Source organism: Antrostomus carolinensis, unplaced genomic scaffold, assembly GCF_000700745.2.
Source record: "Antrostomus carolinensis isolate BGI_N321 unplaced genomic scaffold, ASM70074v2 scaffold8290, whole genome shotgun sequence".
Lineage (NCBI taxonomy): Eukaryota > Metazoa > Chordata > Aves > Caprimulgiformes > Caprimulgidae > Antrostomus > Antrostomus carolinensis.
This window is the reverse complement of record NW_010290498.1, coordinates 1-15,486: the sequence shown is the minus strand read 5'-3', so window position 1 is coordinate 15,486 and position 15,486 is coordinate 1. Positions and strand designations below refer to the sequence as shown.

The 15,486-nt window shown below is 40.4% G+C and overlaps 1 protein-coding gene across 1 annotated transcript; it reads left to right on the top strand.

Annotated features, from left to right (window-relative positions):
* The first annotated feature begins 1,662 nt into the window (after positions 1-1,662).
* Positions 1,663-8,664, top strand: LOC104529151 (transmembrane protease serine 11E-like). Its single transcript, XM_029086344.1, has 5 exons — positions 1,663-1,699; positions 4,858-5,053; positions 5,871-6,130; positions 6,856-6,998; positions 8,503-8,664. Exons 1-5 carry the CDS (start codon positions 1,663-1,665, stop codon positions 8,662-8,664), a joined length of 798 nt encoding a protein of 265 aa, XP_028942177.1.
* Positions 8,665-15,486: the final 6,822 nt, after the last annotated feature.

Here is a 15,486-nt window from a genome sequence, read left to right as displayed (position 1 = left end):
AGCACCCAATTTTTTTGCCTTACTTTGTAACGTACCAGACAGCAATATTCACACCGCTGCTGAATCTCTCCACTGGCCTAGCTTTTACTGTCTGGTATTATTACATTTTGACATAAGGGATCTTGGCAACAATCAACTGTATTATCCATGGAAATTCACAGAATGCAATGAACATTCCTGAAATGCAGAAGTACCTGTACTTTAGGGTTTTCCTCCTTCTTTCATAGGAACTGAGAAAGTACGAGTGAGCATTTTTACTGAAAGGAGACCTCACAAGTTGTTGCTTTCCCACCAGTAAAACTTATGTATCTTTATTATGCAAACAGTTCCTGTTTATAATGAATAAGACTGCACTGCTGTATAAATGTTCAATTATAACTCATCTCCCATTCTTATGAAATAAAGCAGCCACTGCATGCACGTACGGCAGCCCTAGCACTGCCTTTGCTCTGTAACACTCCCCGCAGTCAAGCTGCACATGCACTGGAGCTCTGTTTGTTTCCTTGTTCTATCATAATCTGCTTAATGTCATATTAAGAAATGAATGAGTACATGTCTAGTAATGGTGGATTGCAAACATGCAATTCACCCTGCATACCAGGAGTGTCAAACCCACAAGCAAAACACAAGCGATACAAGCACAATAGGTGGCAAGTATGAGCCAGAGCCCTTTGCATTCAAAAGAGACTCCTCCTGGCTTGGTGTGGTTTTGGATCAAAACAAGGATATTATTCTGTGTAGCTGCAAAGAGAGAAGAGAAATGAAATGGATAAGGACAGGGATCTGCCGAGAAAGGCTATCCAGATGCAAAATGTGAAGTTGTGGATGCTGTACAAGAATCATTATATAATTTAAAAATTGTGTTGAAAGTGTAATTTATTTTTTTTTAGCTTGTTTTTACTGCTGGTAACTAAAATGATAACTCTAGTAAAAACAGCATTCTGGAAGAGGAATAGATTTATACCTTGCCCCAATGCTTGTTATTGTCAGCATGAGTACACTGTATTGTCCACAAGCAAAAACCATGTATATTAAAAGAGAGAATGTATTGCTAGACTCTGGCTGTGCCATGCAATAAATTGCTATGAACGATCTCTTTTGGTATTACTAGTGTACCAGACATTGCTCCGTAAGGTAGGAGAAAGGAGAATGAACTACTGCTATTGTAAACTGGTGTTGCTGCAGTGAAGTCAGTGCCTTCTGATCTTGAAGAGGGCACAGAGTGAGTACCAGATCTCCTGTGATCCTCACTGTGGTGTAAAATGTGTCCAGTTGATTTTTTACAAAAAAGGAATTTCAAAACTTTCCACTCTAAAAATTTCTCTCCAACAAAATTATGGATCTTGAGTAATACAGGACCTGTTTTGTCTGTACTCCCCTCCAGAAACATCAGGGTCCAGCAGGATGGAGGAGACCCTGTATCTGGTCCTCAGAGGATATTGACTGTCAGGAGAAGACCAAGCAGTACTGCAGAGAGGACTGTAACAGCCAGTGCAAGGATGTGCCCACATATGAGCTACACTGGTTTCTCTAGCAGCCCCTCTCAGCCGTACCTCCTGTGGTGCCCTATACTCAAATAGCTGCTGGGTGAGACCACCATACAGATGAGAAACCTGGTTGGTGCTGTCCTGGCCTTACCCTGACTGTTTCTTTGTTTCAGGTATGGAGACGAGAAGAGCAGAAGCCCTCTTCAATGACAGTAAGTGAGGGCTTTTTAAACCTGGAAAATCTCCTATTGTTTTAATTAACATTAATAGTCTCTGAGCACTTTTCCGGGCCCTTAAAAGCCTTTTCTCATCCTTCTGTCTAATTAATGTGATCTTGTATTTCACACAGATGAGACATGTGTTTAAAAATCCTGCTCAGTCATAAGAAAGCCTTTTTTTATGGCATACTCAGGAACAATGGCTTGAAAATAGCAGTGATTGTGTGTGTAAATCCCTTCTAGAAAAAGTCTACACCCACTGCAGAGTTCCCTGGTCAGTTTTTTTGCAGTGAGATGTTCCTTCTGTTAAAAATATCAGCAATTCCCCAAGAAAAGAGCAAACAATGAGAGAAGAGCAAGTGCTGAGGGCTCTATAGAAATCCCCAGCATTGGGCAGAGAGGAGACATGCAGATCCTGCTGCTTAAGCGGCAGGCTTATGCCTCCAGCAGTGCTGGTGTGGAAGGTGGAGGGTACATCTTAAATTTAAACCATGCCCTCTAAGAAACAGAGGACTTAGCCAGTGAGGGCTGAGCACTGTAATGTTGAGGACTCTTGTTTATTTACTAGCTGGATCCAGTTGCTGTTGGTACCAGTGAGAGCTTTCACACTGTGTCTGCTTAATTGTGTATTTGGACACGCAGAGATTAAGCCATGTTCCGACATGAAAGCTAAGACATTTCACATGACTCCTAGGTACATGTAGTAAAATTGAGTGAGCAAGGAGGACTTCTAATAAACAAAGGAACTTAATTGCTTGGGCTAGTTGACTGCTTTGATGTCAGGCACGGCAGCTAGCTGAAAGATCTACTATAATGTGCTAAAGGCAGGCGAGTCCTTATTACAGATTTGAGTGCATTTTATATTTGAGCAGATTATAGTTAGAAGCAATCTCTATTATAAATAGATTAAAACAGGCACTTTAATAGAACATTTCATCAAGTCTAATCCTGCCAGCACAGGGCAGACACTCTGTTCTCTGTCTCCCTGGTGTACGTATTAGATCTGCATCTTGGAGCAGCGACTGCAGAATCGTTTTCATATATGCTTGTCTTGGATGCTGTAGCATAACAATTCATCTCCACCTTCCTACCTGTTATTTTTCTATACACACATTAAATGATGGAATTTACACCTGAACACGTACCAGCATGTTGTTCAGCTGGTGCTTTAAGGATGGCAGCCTTGCGGAGATCTCTAACACAGCCTGCGAGTGAGAAGTGCTCCAAAAGCCAGTAGGATTTGGCACATGCAGAAGAGTTTGGAATAATGGCTTTCTGTGTGCTCTCAGAAATTGGTAATATGTCATTTTCTTTTGGGAATATGTCACTGGAAGGAAGGACTGACCATAAAGAAATGTACAGAATTTACATCAGCCTGTGATTACAATGAAAATGTTCTCAATTTTGGAATGGCTAGTAGCACAAAATTGTTCCTTATGGAAATATAAGTCAGTCTGATTGGTCTTCGCAAGGTATTACCGTAGGGATTAAGTTGAGGTAAGTTTGTTTTAGAGATGTTTTAAAGCTTTCAGAGAAGGATATCGGTTTGTTTGGAGATTTAATAGTCATAAAAAGTCATCTTTGCTTGCAAGTTGGATTTCTTATAACTCTGGAAAGGTTTGATTAGTTCCTTAGCAGCAGGCTGTCACGTAATGGAAGATTCAATAACATCACTTTTTGGGCCTGTTTTAGGTGCTGGTGTTTGGAGGCACTGATGGAACTGAGTTTTCTCCTGTGTTCTGAACATTGGCTGCTCATGTGGTCAACAGGATTGTGCAGTTTTAGGACCAGTAATTGAGGATTACCAATTAGTTTTCAGGAGGGAAACAGGCTAATGCAGACTGTTTTATCAGTTATGGTTTATTCTCCAGTTTTCCTTTCACATGGAAAGTTTTGGTCAAGTAGATTTAGATTTCACTGGTTTCCTTCATTGTGGTTTTAAATCTCAGAACAGGGCAGATTATCCACTGGGCACATGAGCTTCTCCACATTATATGACTTTTTGTTTGTTTTTTTCAAATGTATGAATAGCTTTCAATCTGCTGTGTTATTGCTGCTGCTTTTGACTATGAGGTACTGTTAACATAACCATGTGCAGATCCTAGCAGGAAGGGGCAGAGGTTACGCTCTGCGTGGCTCCAGTGTTACGCTTCTGAGGACTTCAAGGGCCCTGGGGCTGGCAGCTCTTCAGTGATGTACTACCGATTTCTGCTTCGTCTCCCTCTGCGTCACTGTCTGCCGGAGACAGGCAGTGCAATAGTTTGGATTGTTGTTGTCACTATGCAAGTAATTCTTAGCTCTGTCTCTTTTTCAATGAATTGGGATAGTCCTGTCTGAAAACTTTCCTAATGTCTAGCTGAAATCGAGGCCTGGATGAAAACTAGTGGGTCTTGGTGCAGGTAAGATGGATTTGATGATGTTTGGATGGGAGAAGACAGCTGAAGCAGCTCTGTCCATTAAGGAAATTTCTAAAGCTACGGGGGAGCTTCAGCTGCTCCTGAATATCCTGAGTGTAGTGGCTGAAACCACGGATATTTTCATTTCTCTCTGGGTTTGGAGGATATTGCTTTTTGTCATGGATGCACACCGTGCTGGAGGTATCCATGCCTTTGTTGTCTCTGGCTTGGATTAGTGTGGTGCTCTTTGTCTGAAGCGACTCTCCAGGTCCACTTGCAGACTGTGCAATGCGCCGTTGCTGGTTTCCAGGTGACATCTTGCTGGTGCAATATGTGTGCATGTGTGGTAATAAACCCATGGCTTAGATCATTCCCATCTTAGATTTTGCCTTGTTCATGTTTTAACCTAATGACAAATTACCTGGGACATTAAAACTGGCAATCACTGTATTTGGGAGTTGTCCTGGGTGCATGGTGAAGGTTTTGATTCCTGATTTGGGCTGCTCATACAGCTAAGCCTGCATGGTTGACCATCATGGCTTTCCATAATAGTTGTTCATTCAGGATTCTAACAGAATGGGTTGTGCATGAGGATCTCTGATCTGGGGGGCTGGTGGAAGGTATGTTTTCTTGTTGATTTTAATACTGTTAGAGAACCTAGGTGGTGTGTAGCTTTACATATGTTTTCCATAGCCATTGCCAGGCATATTTTCTAAACAGAAGAATAGCTCATGCACTCTTTCTCCTTTTTGACAGTCTGTGGGTTACGGCAAAATAGATCAGTCAAGTCAATGGCAAAATCATCATCATTGCGAATAGTCGGCGGATTGTCTTCTGCAGAGACCGGGGACTGGCCATGGCAAGCTAGTTTGCAGTACGGTAACATCCATCGCTGTGGTGCAACACTCATCAGCAATACGTGGCTTGTGTCTGCAGCTCACTGCTTCAGAGAGTAAGTTCCCATCTTGGACAGAATCTGCAGCAGAATGTGCCCCTTGTGTATCAAGTTGTGTGGCTTTCCAGATTTTTTCCATACCGCTGACTCTTTCCAGGGAACAGTTTTCTGCCTTAGAGGAGAAAAGTCAGGGGTAAGCAGACCCATCACTTGAATGTTTCAATCAGAAATTAAAGACTGACTCTTAGGAGCAGAACTGGCAATTGTATGAGTGCAAATCAACAGTCATTCGGCATATTGAGCAAAGAAGTGCAGAAAAGCTAATGTGACTGAAATGGCAGAGATTTGTTTCCTGTTGCACTAAGTGTTTCTAAAGGTGCTTCTTCATGTTACAGCCGGGTTGCTGCCACTGCAGGCTGCTACCAGGAGTTATAATTCCACATTCCTACCCTTCCATTCAGCCATGCGCTCCCAGCACTTCTTTGTTTCAGACGTGGCAATTGTGAAGCTGCAGGGCATGTAAGAGGAACAGCTGATTGAACAGATTACTAACATGCAAAAAGAGTAACTGAGATCAAGAGTCTTCAAGCAGAAGAGCTTTCTGATTTGATTACACCCTGTGTAATGGCTAGATCAGGGACAAGGAGCAGAGGAGGAGTATGAGACCATGGTTGAGAAGGGAATGCAGGATTGCCCTCCTCTAGCGGCAGCCCACAATTACGTGGGACACAGTGTTATGGAAATTGATGGATACCTTAAGAATCCAGTAGGGAGCTGGTTTGAAGGAGCTTTACAATAAAGGTGCTCACCAAGTTTAAAGTCCCAAAAGCTTATCTTTACAGCTAAATACTTACAGCACTCTTACCTTTTTCAGCTTGAGTCACCCTGAGAAATGGACTGCTACTTTTGGAGCTCTTTTGAAGCCACCAAGCTTGAAACGATCAATCAAGACTATTATTATTCATGAAAATTATCACTACCCAGAACATGATTATGATATTGCACTTGTGCAGCTCTCTAAACGAGTTGAGTTTACGAGTAGCATTCACCGCGTTTGCCTGCCTGAGCCATCTCAGATTTTTCCGTACAATATTCATGCTGTCATCACAGGCTGGGGAGCACTTACCAATGACGGTGAGTCCTGAGTCTACCAGGAGACCTGTCTGTTACATGAACAGTGGCTCTGGTCTGTTATTGAATTGATACCACTTCTGTAGCCCTATGTTAGATGGCAGCAAGCCTAATGCTTTGTCTGTAAGCAATAGGTTTGTTTAATCATAAGCAGCAGTTTCTTGTTCTGCCACTGAAGCAGAAAACGGGAAGAAAGTTGTTTTCTTTTTTCCAGCTTTTCCATTTCATATTGTAAATTCTTAAGATAGGTAGTCCAGCAGTGCATGTGTTTATATAGCACCTAAAAAAATATCCTCCCAGCCCTAGCCAGAAGGTACAAATAACTCCATGGGCTTTCAGGTAAGCTGAGTGAGCTGCTGTCTTACCCAAGCTCATACTCTTATCAGGCCATGCTAAGAGTAGATTGAGCAATGGCACCAAGATATCTTAATTTTGTGTCATCTGCCCAAATTGCTAAGTAATTTGTGTTCCATGGTATTATATGGAACGTGTAGAAAATACATGGGTTTACACTTAAGGCACTATATACCATGCACTTGTTACTTCTTCCTTAATGGTACAGTTCCAAAGTGAGCCTATGAGTATGTACATTTTCCTTAAGAGCCTAACCTAGACAGGTCAATGAGCAAAACCTCCACATGTCAAGCTGGTCTTCCATAAGAGAACATTAAATGCTCTTCCTGCAAAGTAATTCTGCTGTTAAATACCCAAACTATATTTTCCCTCAGGTCCAACTCCAAATGCTCTTCAGGAAGCAACAGTGAAACTTATCGACTCAAACACTTGCAACAGACAAGAAGTGTACGATGGAGACATAACACCCAGGATGTTGTGTGCTGGATACTTGGAAGGAGGAGTCGATGCTTGTCAGGTAACTGTAGCTGAAAACTAGAAAGGAAAACTATTTTAATGTTGACTCCAGTATCTGGTTGACCAAATCTTAACTGACAGTCCTTTAAATAGACTCCATTCAAACAGAAATTAAGTTGTAAAATGAAATAGCATTTAGTACACATCATTTAGCACATAAAACCCATACTAGGAGAGATAAGTTGGTATACTATTCAGAATTTAAACCTTTCATAGCATGAAATGAAATTCTTATTCTGTAACTCAGAAGAGCTGCTACAAGCCCATTTGCTTTTCATCGTTTCTTGTCTGTGAAATCTGACTACCAATTTGCTTGCAAAGTGATACGACATTGACAAAGATACTAAATGCTGAAATATTAAATATGAGCTAAAAATTAAATCTCTCAAGTAGCCAAGACCAGACATCCGTACAGTTGGGAAGGAAGAAGTTTAAGAACGTAGCAGTTAAATTGCCAGCAAAAATGCACGAACAGTCATTGAAATTAAATTCTGGACTGGATCACCTCATAACAGATCTGTTATGATATGATCTTTGGTTACAAACTTGGATCGGGGGAAGGAAAACTGAGGCAAAGATAACTACAAGGAAGCTGGGTGTAAATTGAATGGTAAGAATGCATGCATGGTACAGGTTTGCAAATGTGGCAAGGAAATGCTTATGTTCAAACAAAAATATTTCCATAATCATAACTTTTTAAAAGGTAATTTATATTGATGTTATTTGCAAAGAATGTACTCCTAAGTGCTGGTTCAAAACAGACCCTTTCCAGACTCCCTGCCCTACAGGTTTATGCCCAAAGAAAAACTCCTTGCAGAATAAGTCTGGGAGGCCCAATTTCTCTGTTCCTGTCTGGCTCGGCATTGAAGAGACCTGAACAGAAGGGTGCAACTGCTGTTTATTTCAGTAAAGCATTTTGGTGGAAGATAGGGAATTTAGTCTGTTGTGTGAGGATTGCCTCTTGGCCTCTAAGGTTTCCAGTTTAACAATTATTACCATGTCATGCTATTAACAGTATCTGAATACAGCCTTTGGAAGTGGCTAACATCTTAAGGAGCTACTGTCTGATTAGAATACCAAGTTTTTGAAATGTTATTGCTGCAAATGACTAAAAGAATTTGTTGAAAGGATAGTGGTCACTGTACAAAAGAAAAAAAAAAATTCTTGTTGGCTTAGATTGCTAGATTGCTGTATATATTTTTGTTTCCCTTCTTTTTACGAGGAGGAAGACAGGGCAGGTGGGAAAGAGTGTTTCACAAAACAGAAGAGAAGCTTTTTTTTTATATACTGTAAAACCACAGAGACAGGTCAGGATGTTCCATGGCAAACAGGAAAAAGCCACAGATTTCAGACTCAAGTTTCAGAAACAGCCTGGATTCTGCACACATGTCAGCTCTTGAAATACTGCTTCCTTTCTTCTCATATTGGACATGCCCTCCTGTCTACGGAGAGAATTATGTTTTCCCTTCTGATCAATTAAATCTTTTTTTTTTCTCTTTCTCTAGGGGGACTCTGGGGGACCACTGGTTACTCCAGACTCTAGACTGATGTGGTACCTTGTGGGAATAGTAAGCTGGGGAGACGAATGTGCCAAACCAAACAAACCTGGAGTTTACACACGAGTGACTTATTTCCGTGATTGGATTACCTCAAAAACTGGCATCTAATTCCAAAATCAAAAATGGATTTAACTACATAGACTACATGTAACTCATATTTGTATGTAACTCTGAAAGGTTATTTTTTTAGTATATATATATCCCTATGTAGTTTTGGTTGAAGCAACCTTTGCGTGCAGCAAGCATTATCTTTGCTGTCAGAGATCCTAACCCCTTCTTGAGTGTATACTAAACATATGAGATTGCCTGCCTCATCTTTGAGCCTTGAAACATTCTCACTTATCAGAAATTACAAACTGACGTCATTAAACTAACTTTTAAAAGCTACCATTTTACCTGCTTTATAAATACAAACATTTTCCAGGAAAAAAGATTTTTTTTTTCTTCAGCCATGGCCAAAGTCTGAAGCTGAACCTTCCTCCAGGGAAGCAAATGGTGTCACAGCTGTTTTTCTAGCAAAGCAAACTCTTGATTATTATTCTTGTTAGAGACTATCATCTGCATAGACTGCAGCCAAAACCCTGGATGTTCACCCTCCTTGGTGGCCTTGATAGCTAACAGTGGATCAGCCAAGTCTTTTGAGGGTAGGTTCTATCTAAGGAAGAAGAGGATTTCTCTGCTTGCAGTAAGTTGGAAAGAAAAAGAGAAATGCTTGATGATTCTTGATTCAATTCTTCTAAAGCATGTTTTTAACAGGAATTTTTTTGGTGGATTCTGTGAAGTTCAAACTACTTGAAAGTGCTATTGTGGAAGTACTTTATCACAATGCTGTGCTGCTACCTCTGTACCAGTTGCCTTCTAGATCTACTCTGTTCAACTCACAATATGCTTAAGATACAGAAGCAAAAGCTCTACCCAAATTTGGTTGTAGTAAGTGTGTCCCCATGAACAACCTCCCTGGAAGGAAACCCAGCATTTAAATTTCTGCTAAAGGAAACATAAATATTCACCACAAATAAACTGCAAGCTATCTTTTTTGTTCAAGAAATAGCGTGCTTTTCCAAGGGCATGCCAGCCAGTGGAAACCATCTCACTCCAGGGAGAGCACTTAGTGATACTGTCTTGCTTCACTGATGGATTCATCTCTGTCATGAAGAACATGATCCTGTCTTATGAGGCTGAAGCGTAATTTCATATTAAAGTACAGTCCCGACAAGAACTTCAGAGTAAATGCAATCCTTATACACCAATTAAGCACTTTTCCTACCTCTGTGCATGGCATCTCAAGGTTTGCTGGTATAAGAGGGTTCAGTAATGTGACTATTATTATCCCCTAGAGCCCAGGCCTTCAATATGAGGATCCAAAAAGTCACTCCAGTACTGTCTCCTGCGGTCTCTGAATGGCCACCAGACTGCTTAGGCTGTGAATGCGGGACTCACAGAAGTCTGTATGAGACACGAAAGAAGCTGCAAGCTCCACAGCTGAACCTACTACAGCTGAAAATTTCTCTGAAGCATCCTGCCTCCCCTTCTGCTCAGGACTGGGTCTCTCCTCAGCCTTCCTACTGTGCAAGCTCTCCAATAATCAGCATCCCTGGCAATGAGATGCTCAGCATTTCTTGAAAACTCACACTCAGAATTACAAGTCTACATATGGATGGAACAGCCTATGTTTAAGCCTCAGAGGGGAGGGGATTGTCTTATTATTAGGCTCTTTCCAGTCTTTCTACATATCTTTTGAATTTCAGTAAAAGACAAGATGCCTTATCTCAGAAAGAAATCTATTGATGGTTTTAGATTAGTTTTGTGTTTGAAACAGTAGTATCTGTGTTCTGATTTTCCATGTCCATTATAAAACGAAAAGGATCTTGGGACAGTTAGGAGGATGGTTAGATGCAGCAAATCTGTTTCCTTAATTTATTAATGAAGTTTGTAATTTATGCACTTTTGAGTTGCTGCTATTTTTCAACTAAGAATTTACTCTGGGCCCGGTTCAGTTACAAAATAGAAACTTCATGGATTTTTTTATTAGATTACCTGGAAACACTGTTTTCTTCTAGTATTCAAGTCCCTCTTTTTTGAAGGCATCTTTTGGAAAAAAATTACATTTATTTTTTTGTGCCTCTTTGAAGGTGAAAATCATGACAAGTGTCCTTCCCTATAATCAACTGGTGAATTGCAATTGAAAGTAAAGTGTAGTTCACTTTGATAAATAGCTACGACTTTGTTCTGCACTTAAATCTATCTTTTTACCTAGAAAATGGAGGGGCAACAATAGGGGAATGAGGCCCAGATTAGATACAACCACTATAAACTTGTTCCTACCTCACACTGCAAGTGACATGTATATATACTACCTTTAAAATGAGAAAGGCAGCCTTTATTTCAGATTTTCTCATGAGAGGCCAAACAGCCAAGAGGTATGTGGGAGAATGTCTATCTTACTCAGGGAGTCCTGAGCCAGCCAGATGCACTTTTCACAAATTTTTTAGCAAACTGTCTGGCCTGGGTTTGTCTTGTACTCCATGTCAGTGTTTTATTTATGAAGACTCTGTTTGTTTTCTGCCCTAGAATAAAACAAAGAGAATACTGTGTGACTAAAGAAAAGATTTTAGAAAGCCTTTTATTATGTTGATGTTAAGATTCAGCAAGGATTTAAATGATATAAAGGTAATATGTTTCATAACATTAAATGTATTTAAAAACAATTGCTCCTTTTTCATCCTTTCTTTGCTTAATAATAACCAAGCTAAATATTGTATATGATTCAAAATGGACTAATTTTCCTTATTTTGATATAAGACTATTGTAAAACTGCAGTTCGCTCTGTTCATTCCCCATCCTAGGGATTGTTTGTATTTAACAGTGGTTGGAGCTTTACAGATGTTTCAGCAAAGGTAAGGCGGGACATCTGCTTTTCTAAAATACTCAAAGGTGAATTTCAGTTAAGCTAGCACAATGCAAATTTTAGAATGGATCTGAAGCTTCATCCATTTTTTCCAAGGCCTTGCTTCTGGCCTCGGAAAAACTTATCCTTGCAATGAGGCATTCCAGGAAATTTGCTGTAGGGAGGTCTACACAGCTGATGTGCCAATTCTGCTGAGATTTCCCAGGCAGATTTAAAGCATCAAGAAACATGTTCCAAACTTCTGGTTATTCAAGTCGAGTTGTTTGAGGTTTGCCCAATGCTAATTTTCAGCCTGGAGCACAAGTAGGAAAGAAGAGATTGCACAAGGCCTCATCACGTGAGCAGGTCTGGTTGAATGACATCAGTCCGTCAATGGGATTCCTTACGTAAGTAAAGCTTGTAGAAGCTCCAATTCCATATCTGCTGCTCCTGTTAACAAATTAGAAGAGCTGAGAGCCAAAAGTTATTATTTAACCCAATGAATATTTATCTAGCAACTTGCAGCCTGTGTTTGAGGTGTGCGTGCATGGCAAAGGTGGCTCTTGCTTTTGGAAATGCATTAACACACATGTCAGCGTGGAATATGCTTAGGTAATTGGTGCCCTTGTTTATCTGGATCAGGATTTTAAGAACTGGTTAACTGGTTTCTAGGAAGGTGTCTGCTTGCTAGAGCAGCCTTAAGTGACAAGATCCTTTGGCCCACCCCACTGGGAAGCTGGAGTCCTTTTAAACATGCCAGCAAAGCACTCCCACACCACATGTTGTGCCAAAAAGAGGAGACAAAGCCTTGCCAGCCAGCACCTCACTCCTGCAAGAGCTGATAGCAAGCCATAGCCTGTGGCAGGATGTTTGGAAACCCATCGAAGGATGCTGATGTTGATTTATGGTCATTTCTGCACTGGCCTGTGTGCTAAACTGAACTGTGTTGGCTTTAGTACTTTCAAATAACAAGTTTTTAAGGAGAAAACTACATAGTTTTGTCTGATAATTTGTTTATAAACAAAATAAATCTGGGAAACAAATGCATCCCCCCCAAAATCCCTACTTTGGAGTCCCCATTAAGAATGTGAAACCATGCCTGGAAATCAGGAAATTAAAAGACTGGGGTGGGGGAAAAAGTGTAAGTGTCTGGGATTTTCCCAGGAGATGGAGAGGAGACTTGCAGCTATATCAGCTTCAGCCCCTTTTGAAAATGCTGGCTCTAAAGATGTATTCAATACGTGCTTGCAGAATGAATCTACAGTCGTGCACACAAGCTGAAGTCACAGGGATTTGGGGCTCCAAGCCCAGCGGTGGTGGTGTTCTGCCCACAGCCATGTACTGCTTATTCCTTCAGCGAGTCAGTAAACTGACAGCCTGGCTTTGTACCTTTTGCCAATCTCGAGAGCTATAGCCGACTTTAACGTGGTACAAATATAGAGTTGAGATTTCTTTTAAAATTAATTTATGTGACCAAATTCACTAAGATTTTAGCGTTTTATCTATTTTAAAAGAGGAGGCCACGGGGAAAAAAAGTCACATGGTTCCAGATGTTTCAAATTTTGCAGTCTTTGAAAATAAGAGAAAAACATGTATGGTTTTTGATTTGGTACCATCAACCTAGAGGGCACCTGAGCACACCTACCAATTGACCCATTTGGGAACTAGTTTCTTTGCCTTCTGGGGTAAATAGAATCTGTCCATTTTTATTTGCCAATTTATCTTGGAATATTTATGTTCGCAGTTTCACTAGTGGTTAGTCTTTGCTTAATTACCGCTGAATTGTTAGGTGAGAATTAACTGAATGTTGCTGTTTGTTTAGGCAAAAGGCTTTTCAGTATTCATTGTTACTATGCAAAATCTGTTTCATGTGAGATGACTGCATATCAAAGTGACTAGAATCTTAAAAAATGTAATAACCAGGGCAGTAAGATGGTACATAGCAGATATTTTTTTAAAATTATTTTTTCATAACGCATTTGATTGAAAATTTCTTAAAAATACGAACTGTTGATTTAACCTTAAAAAAAAAAAAAAAAGTTAAACGGGTTCATTTTTAAGGAAAGAAACCACAAAATTAAAGGTAAAAATCATTGATAAAACTAAAAATTAGCAAAGTGGAAAAACTGAAGCTTCTATTTTTTGCTGTCTTTAATTTTTTTTTTCCACTTTTTTTGTATGCTTTATAGCCGGTACTCCTTTTAACTCTATTCATCAGGTACATGCACTGCTCTTTGAAATGACTTTATTAAAATAACTGAAGTAATTTTATTCTTGTATTTTCTGATTTTTATATATTATGTGAAAAAGCTAAAAAACAAATACCAGCCTTAAATATCAATTCCTTTACTGGTAAGAATTTCATTCATCATCCTTAAGAACTGAGCTGCTTTCTCACTTTATCCCATCTTTCAGCCCAGCGTTTCAGACTTCTAGTGGCCTCTAGCGGTTCTTTGAAATTTGCCCATATCTGCCTGTGTTTCAAAAAAACCCACTTGTAACTTTTGTTGTGTTTCACCCTGATCCTGCCGAAGTATAGCCTGCGTTTTAACAACCACAGTGTTGTCCGCCTGCTCTTAAGTCTTCGTTACTAATTCAGTACAAAAGCTGATGTGTTGTTGGACTGAGGTGTAAATCTTGAGGGAGACGTGGAGGGTTGCTAGAACTCTGTTCATTGAGATAAATGCTAAAATAATGCACTGGACGCTTACATAGAGGAGAAAACTTCGATCTTCTTGCACCTAGAAGTTCCCAGAAACCCAAGCCAGAGAGAGAAAAGGCTTGGGGTTTGGGGGGGGTTTTTCACAGAATCACAGAATGTCCGGGATTGGAAGGGACCTCAAAAGATCATCCAGTCCAATCCCCCTGCTGGAGCAGGAACCTAAACGAGATTACACAGGAAGGCGTCCAGGCAAGTTTTGAATGTCTCCAGAGAAGGAGACTCCACAACCTCCCTGGGCAGCCTGTTCCAGTGCTCTGTCACCCTCACCTTAAAGAAGTTTCTTCTCAAGTTTAAGCGGAACCTCCTGTGTTCCAGCTTACACCCATTGCCCCTTGTCCTATCTGGGCATCACTGAGAAGAGCCTGGCTCCATCCTCATGACATTCGCCCTTAACATATTTATAAACATTAATTAGGTTAGTTTGTTTGTTTGTTTGTTTTTTCTTTCTTGTGTACTGTAGGATGCAGATATTTGTTTGTTTTTCTTTTTGAAAGTTACAGATATTTTAAAATAGAAGGTCTTGTGTACTGTAGGATGCAGATATTTGTTTTTCTTTTTGAAAGTTACAAATATTTTAAAATAGAAGTTGACTAGTCTGTATACAGTGTGCAATGCCATCTTTCAGTCGTTGCTCGTGCAGTAGCATGAATCCCTCCAATTCTGTGTAAGATGTGGTAATGATAGCAGGAAAGATTTAAACTTGTATCACCTACCGCATTGATTAGGGATAAGGAAAGGAAAGGTGGGGGTTCAGTTGAAGGAGATTAAACTGCCTGAGGGGAAGGTGGGCTGTGCTGAAATGGAATTGAGGGAACAGAAGAGGAAATATTTATCGGAAGTGATGTTGAGTTGGCGGTGAGGCACAGTGGTGCTTGCCACAGTTTGCTTGCTTCAGGGTAAAAGCCACCAAAAAGAAAAAAAGAACAAACCAAAAACCATTTCCACAGGCCTGTGTACATGTTGGTATGGGACACTGTACATTGCTTTTGACCTCTTTTTCCAACCCTGTGCTCCTCTCTGGCCTTGGATGCTCTCTAGCATTTCACAACTTTGCTCCCTAGCCCCATTTAATGAATTTTTGCCTATTTTTGAGGTAGGTGACATCTTGCTGGCTCTCTCCTGCAAGAAGTGGAGACAGTTACCTCAGGAGCAGGGCTCAGAAGCGCTCTTGATCTTCTAACCTGGTAACGCTTGAACCTAACGGGGGTTTTTATTTTATTGTATTTTTTTAAACAACGCGGTGAGTTACTTTTTGGGTGGAGAGCGGTGTGGTTTTTAATGGCCTACGGGCCTCCCGTTGGGCACTAGCGAGAGGTACGCC

What these genes read in the sequence shown, in the direction of transcription:
- LOC104529151 (XM_029086344.1), top strand. Translation starts at nt 1,663, where the DNA reads ATGGAGACGAGAAGAGCAGAAGCCCTCTTCAATGACA. An exon ending in GCAGCTCACTGCTTCAGAGA is followed by an intron (nt 5,054 to 5,870) that starts GTAAGTTCCCAT and finishes TACCTTTTTCAG; the next exon opens with CTTGAGTCACCCTGAGAAAT. An exon ending in GGGAGCACTTACCAATGACG is followed by an intron (nt 6,131 to 6,855) that starts GTGAGTCCTGAG and finishes ATTTTCCCTCAG; the next exon opens with GTCCAACTCCAAATGCTCTT.